This window comes from Bombus pyrosoma, linkage group LG14 (genome assembly GCF_014825855.1).
Source record: "Bombus pyrosoma isolate SC7728 linkage group LG14, ASM1482585v1, whole genome shotgun sequence".
Taxonomy (NCBI): Eukaryota; Metazoa; Arthropoda; class Insecta; order Hymenoptera; family Apidae; genus Bombus; species Bombus pyrosoma.
Window position 1 is genome coordinate 5,364,607 of NC_057783.1, and position 14,090 is coordinate 5,378,696.

The 14,090-nt window shown below is 35.1% G+C and overlaps 3 protein-coding genes across 5 annotated transcripts; 2 read left to right on the forward strand and 1 right to left on the reverse strand.

Annotated features, from left to right (window-relative positions):
- Positions 1-5: 5 nt before the first annotated feature.
- Positions 6-4,784, forward strand: LOC122574989 (mucin-5AC-like; the record flags this gene model as incomplete). Its single annotated transcript, XM_043743289.1, is given in 3 exon segments — positions 6-1,765; positions 1,768-3,442; positions 3,527-4,784. Coding segments are annotated over 3 exon segments (3,726 nt in total), but the record flags the coding sequence as incomplete, so codon positions are not given.
- A 138-nt stretch (positions 4,785-4,922) lies between these two features.
- On the forward strand, positions 4,923-9,047 carry LOC122574727 (hepatocyte growth factor-regulated tyrosine kinase substrate). 2 transcript variants are annotated; one of them, XM_043742662.1, is made up of 11 exons: positions 4,923-5,213; positions 5,287-5,371; positions 5,623-5,698; positions 5,786-5,974; positions 6,057-6,331; positions 6,409-6,484; positions 6,560-6,739; positions 6,798-7,132; positions 7,206-7,519; positions 7,584-7,858; positions 7,990-9,047. In XM_043742662.1, exons 1-11 carry the CDS (start codon positions 5,177-5,179, stop codon positions 8,599-8,601), a joined length of 2,454 nt encoding a protein of 817 aa, XP_043598597.1. In that variant the 5' UTR covers positions 4,923-5,176; the 3' UTR covers positions 8,602-9,047. The 2 variants fall into 2 exon arrangements, with proteins under 2 accessions (XP_043598597.1, XP_043598598.1); XM_043742663.1 differs by having other exon boundaries at positions 8,026-9,047.
- A 135-nt stretch (positions 9,048-9,182) lies between these two features.
- On the reverse strand, positions 9,183-13,931 carry LOC122574726 (protein CLEC16A homolog). 2 transcript variants are annotated; one of them, XM_043742661.1, is made up of 14 exons: positions 13,464-13,931; positions 13,275-13,403; positions 13,058-13,191; positions 12,826-12,974; positions 12,350-12,579; positions 12,087-12,279; positions 11,370-12,020; positions 11,175-11,295; positions 10,944-11,098; positions 10,710-10,871; positions 10,466-10,604; positions 10,078-10,381; positions 9,879-10,009; positions 9,183-9,800 (listed from the first exon to the last, which is right to left on the reverse strand). In XM_043742661.1, the coding sequence occupies exons 1-14, from the start codon at positions 13,535-13,537 to the stop codon at positions 9,349-9,351; spliced, it is 3,024 nt and encodes a 1,007-aa protein (XP_043598596.1). In that variant the 5' UTR covers positions 13,538-13,931; the 3' UTR covers positions 9,183-9,348. The 2 variants fall into 2 exon arrangements, with proteins under 2 accessions (XP_043598596.1, XP_043598595.1); XM_043742660.1 differs by having other exon boundaries at positions 12,817-12,974.
- Positions 13,932-14,090: the final 159 nt, after the last annotated feature.

Here is a 14,090-nt window from a genome sequence, read left to right on the forward strand (position 1 = left end):
CTGATTCAAGTACAGAATCTAGTTCTGAAAGTACTATTGAAACTACGACTAAAGCATCTACTCAGTCAACAATAACGGATTCGACTACTTCACCTACAGCACCGACGGGAACTAGCACAGCTGCATCTGAGTCAAGTACAGAATCTACTTCTGGAGGTACTACAGAAACTCCGACTGTAGCATCTACGCAGCCCACGTCTGAATCGAATACGGAAACTACCTCTGAGGCAACTACGAAGGAGCCTAATAACGCCACAGTTTGTGACAGGCCAGGTTTCTATCCGGACCCAATACGGTGTGACAAATTCTATCGTTGCGTCGACAATGGAAACGGCTTCAACGTGTATCATTTCGACTGCGCACCTGGAACCATATGGGATCCTAGCATCGACACGTGCAATCATCCCGAGTCCGTGTATCCTCCAAGAAATTGCAGGATGCCTCCGTCAGGTTCATCTACTAGTACGGAACAAACATCAAGTAGTGCAAGTGCTGGATCTACTGCAACAATAACAGATTCGACTACTGCACCTGCAACACAGACAGAAACTAGCACAGCTGCATCTGATTCAAGTACAGGGTCTACTTCTGAAGGTACTACAGATACTACGACTAAAGCATCTACTCAACCAAAAATAACGGATTCGACTACTACATCTACAGCATCGACGGGAACTAGCACAGCTGCATCTGAGTCAAGTACAGGATCTACTTCTGGAGGTACTACAGAAACTCCGACTGTAGCATCTACGCAGCCCACGTCTGAATCGAGTACGGAAACTACCTCTGAGGCAACTACGAAGAAGCCTAATAACGCCACAGTTTGTGACAGGCCAGGTTTCTATCCGGACCCAATACGGTGTGACAAATTCTATCGCTGCGTTGACAATGGAAACGGCTTCAACGTGTATCATTTCGACTGCGCACCTGGAACCATATGGGATCCTAGCATCGACACGTGCAATCATCCCGAGTCCGTGTATCCTCCAAGAAATTGCAGGATGCCTCCGTCAGGTTCATCTACTAGTACAGAACAAACATCCAGTAGTGCAAGCGCTGGATCTACTTCAACAATAACAGATTCGACTACTGCACCTGCAGCACCGACAGAAACTAGCGCAGCTGCATCTGGGTCAAGTACAGGGTCTACTTCTGAAGGTATTACAGTGACTCCGACTGTAGCACTTACTCCACCCATGCCTGAATCGAGTACGGAAACTACTTCCGAGTCAACTACGGAGAAGACTAATAACGCCACAGTTTGTGACAGGCCAGGTTTCTATCCGGACCCAATACGGTGTGACAAATTCTATCGTTGCGTTGACAATGGAAACGGCTTCAACGTGCACCATTTCGACTGCGCACCTGGAACCATATGGGATCCTAGCATCGACACGTGCAATCATCCCGAGTCCGTGTATCCTCCAAGAAATTGCAGGATGCCTCCGTCAGGTTCATCTACTAGTACAGAACAAACATCAAGTAGTGCAAGTGCTGGATCTACTGCAACAATAACAGATTCGACTACTGCACCTGCAACACAGACAGAAACTAGCACAGCTGCACCTGATTCAAGTACAGAATCTAGTTCTGAAAGTACTATTGAAACTACGACTAAAGCATCTACTCAGTCAACAATAACGGATTCGACTACTTCACCTACAGCACCGACGGGAACTAGCACAGCTGCATCTGAGTCAAGTACAGAATCTACTTCTGGAGGTACTACAGAAACTCCGACTGTAGCATCTACGCAGCCCACGTCNGGCCAGGTTTCTATCCGGACCCAACATGGTGTGACAAATTCTATCGTTGTGTTGACAATGGAAATGGCTTCAACGTGTATCATTTCGACTGCGCACCTGGAACCATATGGGATCCTAGCATCGACACGTGCAATCATCCCGAGTCCGTGTATCCTCCAAGAAATTGCAGGAAGCCTCCATCAGGTTCATCTACTAGTACAGAACAAACATCTAGTAGTGCAAGCACTGGATCTACTGCAACAATTACGGATTCGGGTATGGAAACTACGTCTAAGGCAACTACGAAGGAGCCTAATAACGCCACAGTTTGTGACAGGCCAGGTTTCTATCCGGACCCAACATGGTGTGACAAATTCTATCGTTGTGTTGACAATAGAAATGGCTTCAATGTGTATCATTTCGACTGCGCACCTGGAACCATATGGGATCCTAGCATCGACACGTGCAATTATCCCGAATCAGTGTATCCTCCAAGAAATTGCAGGATGCCTTTGTCAGATTCATCTACGAGTACGGATCAAACATCAAGTACTGCAAGTATTGGATCTACTGCATCAATAACCGAGTCGACTACTCTATGTACAACATCGTCGGGAACCAGCACAGCTGCATCTGACTCAAGTACAGAATCTAGTTCTGAAAGTACTACTGAAACTACGACTAAAGCATCTACTCAACCAACAATAACGGATTCGACTACTACATCTACAGCATCGACGGGAACTGGCACAGCTGCATCTGAGTCAAGTACAGGGTCTACTTCTGAAGGTACTACAGATACTACGACTAAAGCATCTACTCAACCAACAATAACGGATTCGACTACTACATCTACAGCATCGACGGGAACTGGCACAGCTGCATCTGAGTCAAGTACAGGGTCTACTTCTGAAGGTACTACAGATACTACGACTACAGCATCTACTCAACCAACAATAACGGATTCGACTACTACATCTACAGCATCGACGGGTACTAGCACAGCTGCATCTGAGTCTAGTACAGGGTCTACTACTGAAGGTACTACAGAAACTACGACTAAAGTATCTACTCAGCCCACGTCTGAAGCGAATACGGAAACTACTTCTGAGGCAACTACGGAGAAGCCTAATAGCGACACAGTTTGTGTTAAACCGGGTTACTATCCGGATCCAATACAGTGTAACAAATTCTATCAGTGCATTGACAATGGAAACGGCTTCAATGTGAAATATTCCGTCTGCTCAACTGGAACCATATTTGATCCTAGCATCAGCAGATGCAATTATCCTGAATTAGTGCATCCTCCAAGAAATTGCTCGATGTCTACTACTACGGAACAATCATCTTCGTCGGAAGCTACTACCGAATCGTCGTCTGGAACGACGACAGGATCAACGACTACGGAAGCTTCTATCCCAACGCCTTGTCCAATTGGAAATTTAACCGATGAACAGATAGTACTAGTCTGCCCAACTGGTTTCCGAAGACATCCGAAATATTGCAACTTATTTTATCAATGTACTATGGAAAGCAATGTGGATATCAAAGTACTGGTATTGAGTTGCCCAGAGGGGTTGATCTTCGACGATCAGAAGTTACAGTGTTTGCCTGAAGACAAAACCGACCAACATTGCAAGGGTACCAAAACTTCTGCACGATTTTACAGAAAATTAGAGGAGAGTTCTATGTCTCCTGTAAGTATTTGATTTTAGATTTTTACTTGTAGCTTTTTTAAAGCATATCTGAGCATTTTCTTTTAAATATCTATTTGATTTCAGATCAAAGCATCGAGCGAGGTACTATGTCCAGCAGCGGGACACTACCCTTACAAACAAGGCTGCAGTAGCGCATTCTATAATTGCAAACAGGATTCCAGGGACAATCTTCAAGGTTATTTGTATAAATGTCCAGAGAACTTCTTGTACTGGTCAGTTTCGAGGAGATGCGAGCGTGCAACACAATTACCATTGTGCACGATATTTGGACATAAAGATAAAGAGAATTGGGAGGAGAGATGGGAGATTCCAATAGAAGAGTCTAATCTGTCTGCCCGAAGTCTGTTTGTCTAAATTTTCATAAAAAGCTATTAGTGGTTCGAATGGACAGCGTAAACTCTCAGGACAAATTCTGCTCTTATTTTCTATTAGATCTATTTAAAGGTCGTAACTTTTACTTATTAGAATATGAGTAAATTACCTTTGCAACATGGCTGCGGAAGATCTCATAAAGAAACATTCAGATCTTCAACAGTCATCTTGCCGTAATTAATAGCTCTATATCAATTCATGTGCAAAAAGTAATTATTAACTATTGTTCGAGAATATAATGGGTATTTTCCTACGATTTTCCGCAGCGAGATCGTAAAATCATTGGAAAACCTTCGCGAGTGTTGGGGTTTTTGGTTGAGGGATTTATATGCAATATTCGACTGTATTCAGTAATTTATAATATTTATTTATAGAGTCGAACATTTTCTTGGGACTACGTGCCGCGATTTATACAATTTTACGTTAATGTAACTGTAATAAATCAAAATTGACGATAATAAAATTAATATCCAAAGGTGAATATAATAATTAAAGATTAGAATTTTGAGTATGGTGAAATATAAAATATAGAATGTTTGGCGTTTAATAAATTTATCCGACGAATTTAATAGTGCTCAAACCTTTCACTGAGAAAGTATATTTACAACCTCAAGACCATGTTCTGAATACAGTACAAAAAACAATAAGCTTGGGAGGATAATTTTGTATATAATTACGTGTTAATTATTCTAATCACTGCTTCCTTTATATGAAACATCATTCATTGCGTTTAATTTCTTCTTTCAATTGCGATGAGATACCGAGTATCGTTAAGGTACCCTTTGTAATAAAAGGAGCATTGCGTTTAACACGTTTATTTAGATGTAAAATATTCCTAATGTAGTCATTGAATGAGTACAAGTATTGCGTGTGTTGTGTTAGATTCTTCTGAAAATTGTTATTAATGAATAATAATGATGAATAATAAATAATGAATTTTCACATAAAATAAAAATTCTACAGATCCCTCATATCTATCCCATCATATTTCCTGGTTGTGAAAGAAGATTAAAACTCAGTTAAAAATAACTTATAGCGTTATATTTGTTTTTCTAAAACACTGCTGAAAATAAATCATTTAAAAAGTTAAGTCGATTGTCTCGCACCATTCGATTGCACTGACCGATTGTAATTTACTTTGTGTGTGCGTACGTATGACGTGACTGTGACTCATATAAGTCGTATATTCATACTTTACTATATTACAGCCAGTCGAACAGCAGAGCTGTGGATGAGTAGGTCGTTTTAAAATTGAGTTAATTGTTATCTATACAAAAGTATTCAGGAAGATCTAAGCGTCTAAGAAAAATTGCAAATAAAAATCACTCTTAACAGAGCAAAATGTTTCGCAGTTCGCTTAATTTTGACAAATTATTAGGTACGTTTTTGTCGCTTATATCAGATGAACAAGATGTCCGACTGTCGAATTATATTTTGAATTTTTTTTATAGATAAAGCAACGAATCCTTATCAACTTGAACCTGACTGGGTAGCAGTACTTCAAATATGTGATTTAATACGTCAAGGGGATGTGCAGTAAGCGAATATTATTATTTAGTCCGAAGTTAACCTTACTATTTCTTAACCATGATGAAACAATGACATTCTCAATTTACTGTGTATATGTAGTTATTTTTCATATATTTTTCATATTTTGTAAAAGTGAAAACTGTTTTAACTTTTTCTTATTTATTATTCCATATTGTATCATAATGACAGAAATAGCATTGTGCCATTTAAATATAGGTTAATAATGAAATCAAGTTTTAATTTTTTTATGTGTACAGACCTAAAGCAGTACTTGCAGCCATTAAAAAGAGAACAACAAATATAAATCCACATGTAGCTTTATATGCTCTATTGGTGAGGAAAAATAAGACTAACTGTCTGAATAAATATCTTATTCTTGGAATTATCAGTTGCACTTTAAAAATATTATTCCTTATATAGGTTTTAGAATCTTGTGTCAAAAATTGTGGTACGCTTATACATGATGAAATTGGTACTAAGCAATTCATGGAACAACTTAAAGAATTAGTAAAGACAACGACTTATGATAATGTTAAACTTAAAGCTTTAGAATTGATTCAAGCCTGGGCACATGCCTTTCGAAATAGTCCTAAATATAGAGCAGTGCAAGTATGTTTAATGAATATGTTTTAACTATGCTTTATTTTAAATAATATAAAATATTAATATTAATGGAACATGTGCATATTAGGATACACTTAATATTATGAAAGCTGAAGGATATAAATTTCCTACTTTAAAAGAAAGTGATGCTATGTTTATTGCTGATACTGCCCCAGCGTGGGCAGATGGAGATGTGTGTCATCGTTGTCGGGTATCATTTAGTATGGTACAAAGAAAACATCACTGCAGAGCATGTGGTCAAGTATTTTGTAGTCAATGTTCGAGTAAAGTATCCACACTGCCTAAATTTGGAATTGAAAAGGAAGTTAGAGTATGCGAAGCATGCTATGAAAAAGTTAATAAGTATGTATTAAATTTATTTTCATGCTACACCTTTATTATTTTATCTATATTTTTAATTCATTCATTTATTTCCACAGACCATCCACTGCTCAAATTAAGGAGGGAGATTTACCTGCTGAATATCTCAACAGCTCTTTGGCTCAACAACAACAAGTATATAACTATATAAAAAAGTTAGAAATTAGAAAGTATATATATATCGTAACATACAACATCCCATATTAATAGGTACCTCCCAGGAAAACAGCAGCAGAACTACAAGAAGAAGAAGAACTTAATCTTGCCATAGCCTTAAGTCAGAGTGAAGCAGAACATCAAGAAAAAGAAAAAAAACGGGGAAGTCGTACAACAAAAGTAAACCCACCCAGCACACGCGTTACTAGAGCATCTTCTCCACCACCATCACCTGTTAGTTTTAAATAGCACAAAACTTTAATAGAAAAGTACTATGATTTCAATTTTTCAGCAAGAAGAGACGGAGGTTGATCCTGAGCTTGCAAAGTACTTGAATCGCAAACGTTGGGAACTAAGACAAAGTGCATTAGAAGAACATAGTTCTAGAGCAGATGTTACCAGTCCTTCTGCTCCTAATATAAGCAGCCCAATGCCACAAAAAGTTATAATTGTTAAACAACAGAACGGAGAAGTTGATACTCAAATGGAAGAATTTGTTAATGCATTACGATCTCAAGTTGAAATTTTTGTTAATAGAATGAAAAGCAATTCGTCAAGAGGCAGATCAATTGCTAATGATAGTTCTGTACAAACTTTGTTTTTAAATATTACTGCTATGCATTCAAGGTTTGTTTTAAAAGATATTTTTTTATGCACATATGATATAAAATTCTATGATACAATAAACGAATTCTTTCAGATTATTGAGATATATTCAAGAACAAGACGATAGTAGAGTATACTATGAAGGTCTTCAAGATAAATTAACACAAATGAAAGATGCTAGAGCTGCCTTGGACGCTTTGCGGGAAGAACATAGAGAAAAATTACGAAGACAAGCGGAAGAAGCTGAGAGGCAAAGACAGATGTTGATGGCTCAAAAATTGGCGATTATGAGGAAGAAAAAGCAAGAATATTTACAATACCAACGTCAACTTGCTTTACAAAAAATTCAAGAACAAGAAAGAGAAATGCAAATGAGACAAGAACAACAAAAGCAACAGTATATAATGGGTCAGTTTAAATAAATAACGCACAAAATCGTAAAATGATTTTTATTTTATTAAATATATTTTAGGTGGCTATCAAGCTGTCTCTGGTTTTATTGGATCATCTCAAGGTTCACCTGTTCGGCACGTCCAGTATGAAACACCAGGAACTAACTACAACCCTATGTCACCAACAAATCAGGGATTTATATATGGACAACCTACTATGAAACAATATCCTATGCAAAGTTACAATATGCCACCTCATGTAATGGGGCCAATAGCTAATCAAGACCAACAGCCAACCGATGCTGTTCAGGGGCATGAAGGAATGGGCCGAATTTCTGTTTCTGGCCCAGGAATGGTTAGTACAACTCCAAATTATATTTACATGTATATACTTCTTTTTTCGGTACTTCTATTGAGTTCCTTAAATAGTTCAAAACATTTTAAATCATATATTTTATTTAATTATTTTCTACATTTCTTTTGAAGATGTCTCAAATTACAAATCCCATACCGCAACTTCAGCAGGCAGGGGGACATCAGATGGGACCGCCACCGCAAGGTCCTCCACCAAGTCATATAACGCAAACGCAGCCGACACCGGTACATTTGCCACCGCAACAGGGTGGTCCACAAATCACACAATCGGGACCACCAACTCAGATGGGTATACCTCAGGTACCTCAGAGTCATATGGGTCCTTCACCTGCACAAATAGGACCTGGAGCTCATGGCCCCCCTGGACAAGTTGTTGGTTTGCCACCACAAATGGGACCTCAGCAACCGTCTACGATGTCAGGTCCTCAAGGACCCTCGATGCAGTCTCATGTTTCAAATACACCTATTTCATCCCAAGGAACAGGAACTATCCAAGTACCTCCTGGAACTACGATTGGAACGATGTTAACATCGAATCCGCCGATGCAAGGTCCTCAGGGAGCTAGTGTACCGACAATGCAAGGTATGGCCCAGGCCCCGGTATCTCAGGGACAACAATTACAGTATCAGCCACCAAATTCTTTACCAACTACATCAAATGAACCCACACAAGCGAAAAAAGATGCGAAACCGGAAACAGCAGAACTAATTTCCTTTGATTGAAAGAATTACGTGTGTATACAATATAACTCATAATAAGAAGTGCATTTAAGGTAATCATTTTGCATACCAATTTTGATCTTAAATTGACATTGACTGTTTCAATTTGTTGATAAAATTTTTTACGTTGTTTATTGAATTGTCAAAAATATAAATTTTTGAAACTATTATCGATAATTCTAAAAATACTGATTTAAACTTTGCAGTGAATAATGATATTTTACAGCATATTAGGAAAAAATGGTTATATCATTATTGGTATTTATTTTAAGTTATAGAAATTCTCAACAATATATACACAAATCAAATATATGTCTTTCTTTGCATAATTTTTAAATATTTATCTGATAAAAGGTTATAATACTTAAATAGCAAATGCATACATTTCATGTATATGTATCTAAATTTAATGTATGTACAAAATATTTATATATTACATAGCATAAAAGTGAAGAAAACTAATTTCATCTATACCTGACCTTTTGCTGGATATATTGTATATGATCTTATTTTTTTTACAAGTTTAATTTTAAAATATTTTTTTCCTTGTGAAAATAAAAAAAGAAATATTATGAACCACGAGATTTAAAAAAATGTTACATATAGTAAAATCCTTTATTATATCAATCAAACATCTTTTATCTTCATTCAATATTGCATTTACATTCTTATTTTTTCTCTTTTCTTTGCTAATATTTCTGAAAAAATTTTCGTGTGACCTATATTTTTTTTAGAAATTTGTTTTCGCAATCATATTGTCTCCACTTGACCCTTTCTACGTGGTTTCACTTCTTGTGGACAGGTGAACGATGTCTCTTCCGAATGTTTTCTGATCACAGTTGATGGCTCGCCATTAGTTGAACAAGTAGAAATTTGACTGTCTTTCTTTTCTTGACATATGTGTGATATATTCAATCCATTAGAAGTTAAGGATGCTTTTCGAATTCGCATATCTTCTAAAGGAATTTCTTCGCTTCGTGGTCTTGGCATCTTCGGTGAATTATCCCGAGATCGTAATCCATTTTCATGACTTTTTTCATTTGACACAGTATCACCGCGTTTCGGAGTCGACGACGAAAGGCCGGGGGTAGGTCTAGCAGCATTTTCTCTACGCATTTGTGCTGCGAATCCAGGAACTTTATTTACGGTAAACATTGGACGCGGCAAATGTTCTTTTGGTCTCTGAGCACGTCCTACTAATCCTGAAATTAAAATGTTATTTAATTTTTATAATTCTTTTAAGTCTCATCAAACTAATTTAGTATTGCAATATATTTTACGTTCATGTCGAAAACCACGTAGTGCATAATTTGGTGGTGTCGTGGCGTGAGGTATACTTGTAGGAATGTCGAGTAGTCTTGCAATTTGATTCATTTTCTTCTGTCGTGCTTTTATTCTTCCTTTTGTTAGCCTTTATTAAAAGCAAATTTACTGAATCACGTTCTGATAATAGATATTAATTACATCATACAAGTTTACCTTTGTTTCGCGGCCATACATCTTATATGATCATCGAAAATGAATTTTGTTGATAACAATGGAACACGATTGCCAGTACTACTGCTTAAAGGTTTATAAATTGTCAAGTGTAGACATCTAGAATCATCTTTGTCACCTGCAACTTCGATATCTTGCAGAAATCCTACCAATTTTGCCACTCCCCAACCTAGTTTACTAGTATCAGGTTCAACAAGAATTAATTGCACAATGTCGATAACTAGAAAACGACGAATTTTCTGACCATCTTTCCACACAACTGTACATGCGATTAAATCGCTATTATCTATATAAAAAAATAATCAGGATTTAGTATTTATAAATTCCTGAATATTTAATTTAGAATTTGCTAAAACAAAATGACTTTTACTTAAATCAAGGACATTGTCAACTTGAATACAGTTGATTGGATTTGTTAGTGGCAACTGTGTTTCTACTTCCATATTAAGGGTCAGTGATAGATCTCTTATTAAAAAGAATACTCGTATGGCGCGTCGTGCTCTTTCAACCTGTGCAAACATTATTTTTGTTTCTTATTAATAAGTTTAACAATTTGCATTACGTTAACAATATGTATTATCAAATAAAAGACTTTATCTCCAAAAAATATTTACATCTCCACATGGTAGTCTTTTAGTAAATTCGATACCCGTCATTGGAGTTCCCGTTGGCGGTAATAGAACATTACTGTCCATCATTAACCATTCAACATTCAAAGGTCGTTTCTGGATTTCGCTATATTCATCTTCAAACATATCTAAAAATATGTCTTCGCTCTGAAAGTAGAATTAACTAATTATTTTACAATTTGTAATATTAAAAAAAAAAAGGAGACAAATATAACACACCTTATAAAAATTCTTTAATAGCGATGTGCTCTGTTCTTTGGCTGCTTCAATTGCTGCCAAATGTGAATCTTTTAACATACTTTGACCTTCTGACATTACTAATTGTATTAACAATTTAATTGTCAATTCCAAAGTAACAAGTCTCACTCTAGCATCTGACAAAAATATTGTTCGTAAAAACGTAGATTATTATTTTGGAAATTAAAGAAGATATTCTGGAAAATGACTCACTTGTTTGACAACTTAATGTTATGATATGAATCAGTCTATCTATTAAAATTTCATTATATAAACTTGTAGTTGAATTTCGTGAATTGCATAAAATTGGATCCAAAGTTTTACGATCTATGCCCTTGAAAATGAATTTTACTAGAACAGTAGTTTAGAATTTTATTAGATACAATAATTTGAAAATAGTTTTCTTACCTGATTATTAGCTAAAGCATAAAGTAAACACAACGCGAATAGAGCGGCATAATCGTTTTCTGTGCAAAATAAGGAATTTAAAATAGTTTCTAAGAATGGCTTATTTGATAATGATTCAGTTACATTTTTTTGAGTTTGAGGTGTTAAAGGAGTTTCTAATGCTAATCTTTGCTCCTTTTCTTCATCAGTAACATTTAAATGTTTGATTTCTTCCAAATCTTCAGCTGGAATATTTATGTCTAATTGTTGTGGACTTATAAGTACTGATACACCTCCTGTTGAAGCAGTATCGAATGATGTACTAGCATGATTTGTTTCTGAAACATCTTCACTTCCATTTTCCACATTATCCTTTTCTTCTTTCAAATTACTTTCTTCTTCACAAAGTTCATCTGATACTGTCAAGGATTCACTTAAGTTTTCTAAAGACTTCTCTAAACTTTCTCTCGGTGGTGAAAAAGCAATTGGCTTATCCAATGAAATATCACCATACATTTCAAGTACTTTACTTGCACCTGTTTGTATTGTTTTTAAATCCGACAGCAGCATTACTGCTGCTAGTGTATGTACAAGAGGACCATGAGAAACTATTAGAAATACTTGAGAAAGTAAAAATAAGGCTACAACAATGCTCACGTGTTTTCTTTCTTCCTATTAATCACAAATACAAATTACTACTATATCAAGTGATTATAGACTTATTAATTGGAAACATACCTGATTTTGGCACAGAAGATTTTTGTGTCTCATAAGTGAGTAAACATATAGTGGAACTAATAATTTATGAAGCAAGTGTTCTGATAAAACTTTATTTAAATCAGATATATTTAAACAAAGAATGTCATTTAAATAATGCAAATGATCTAAGTGTTCTGCTACTAAATCTGATAATCTGTTTTGACTTTGATGACTGAAACATACATATATTATGAAACATCCTCTGAATATGATAATTTAAATTATATTTGAAAATGACTTACTCAGCATCATTTCTAACACAAGTGTCAAGCTCTATAATGTGATTACCAATAAACCATACAAGATTGCTGAAATAGGGTGCAGCAGTGCGATCTCTTATAAATGCTAGCATGGAGGCATCTTCTACTCGATATACATTTAAAGTTAAAGTTCGCACTGCTATACGAACCATTCCTTCGGAGTGATTAAAAAATTTAATTGCCTCCGTATACAATGGAAAATCATTGGTGTGCTGATAAAAAAATTAAATTAAAACACATCCTCTTTTATGTGCTAAGTGCAGAATTTAAATAATGATGATGACAATGAAGATGAAATAATGACCACATTAAAAAGCACATCATGAATAGATTAAATTATATGTATAATTAAATTTTAAAAAAATATATTAAAGGCAGCTACTATTAAAATTAATGAGCATGAGATTAGCAAAAGTGAAATAATAGACACAGAGGATTATCACGTGTACCTCGTTTACCTCATTATAAAAAAAGTGAATGGTATGTGCATTTAACTTCAAGCTTAAAGTCTTTAAAAAGCTGATGTAATATGCCATCACTTCTTCATCGCTAAAGTCAAATTTGTGCACTATTATACTGTTTACATGATTATTACTAAGTAAATAATCTGGAAATAAATATTTGAATTGAAACTTTGCTAGAAGGGAGTTCAATTAAAATTATAATATATAGTCTTGATAATAAACTTACATAAAGATGTCTCATTACGTATATTTTCAAATAATATATTTAAGGTCTGTAATAACTGAACACATACATAGCTTCCACATTTTTGTTTCATTATACGTAGGAAAAATGAAAGCATATTCTTTTCCAGAAAGAAACTAGTAAAGAATATAGATAGTTATTGCTTATTATACATGAAAAGGAAAAAAAGTTAAATAGCATCTACTTTACTAATGCTTACTCAAATACACTGCTATCATTTTGGTCACCCCATATTAAAATTTCAGCTATAGAACGAAGAGTTTCTACCAACAAACCCCTATTATTTTCTGACACAGTTTGATTTTTTGATAGTACATGATACAAGTACCTATATATAACAATGAATAAAATTTAGACAAAGTACAAATTTAAATATACATATACATACTTAAGGTGCTCTAAAGAATGAGGATTTTTGGGCTTCCAAAGCCCTCCTCCAAACCAGCTCCGACTTCGAAACATTTTTTAGTAATACAACTGCATTTGGGTGGTGTCTTGCATTAAATTCATATTCCTTTTGTTTCTTTTTGTCACTTTGTTGTTTGATTAAAGTATTATCACCGACATTTGTTTACGCAATTAAAATTATAATCGTGTAAGGCTTATTTAAATATAAATTAAATCTTCATAAACGTTAAAAAGATTGTCGAAATAGCAATAAAATTTAACACATTGTTCAGGTTAGAGTTATTTTTCCATTATGCATTTTAATTCTTCATCTAATTATCAATTATTATAATTCTATATAAAATGCATTTACATTATTGTACATCTTTCCAATTGCACAACAAACAAATTATCGAAATAATGTCAGTCACGTACGTTCAATTTTACACGACGCAAAACGGAGACTACCCTCCATTACTGAATAGTCAATGGAACTATACGTTAGGTTAGTTAATGTCGTTTGTTATTATTATTTATAATTTTGTTAAATATTAAAAGAACGTGTTTGTTATATAAGGAAAAAAGTAGAAACTTTTTAACATTTCATTAAATTTTGTATAAATTATAT

Bases quoted from the DNA above. Each gene is read 5' to 3' on its own strand.
- LOC122574727 (XM_043742662.1), top strand. From the start codon at position 5,177: ATGTTTCGCAGTTCGCTTAATTTTGACAAATTATTAG. The intron at 5,214-5,286 runs GTACGTTTTTGT...TTTTTTTTATAG, and splicing joins TAATTTTGACAAATTATTAG to ATAAAGCAACGAATCCTTAT. The intron at 6,740-6,797 runs GTTAGTTTTAAA...TCAATTTTTCAG, and splicing joins CTTCTCCACCACCATCACCT to CAAGAAGAGACGGAGGTTGA.
- LOC122574726 (XM_043742660.1), bottom strand. From the start codon at position 13,537: ATGTTTCGAAGTCGGAGCTGGTTTGGAGGAGGGCTTTGGAAGCCCAAA. The intron at 10,872-10,943 runs GTGTGTTATATT...TTCTACTTTCAG, and splicing joins TATTAAAGAATTTTTATAAG to AGCGAAGACATATTTTTAGA. The intron at 10,382-10,465 runs GTAAAAGTCATT...TTTTTTATATAG, and splicing joins TGACAATGTCCTTGATTTAA to ATAATAGCGATTTAATCGCA.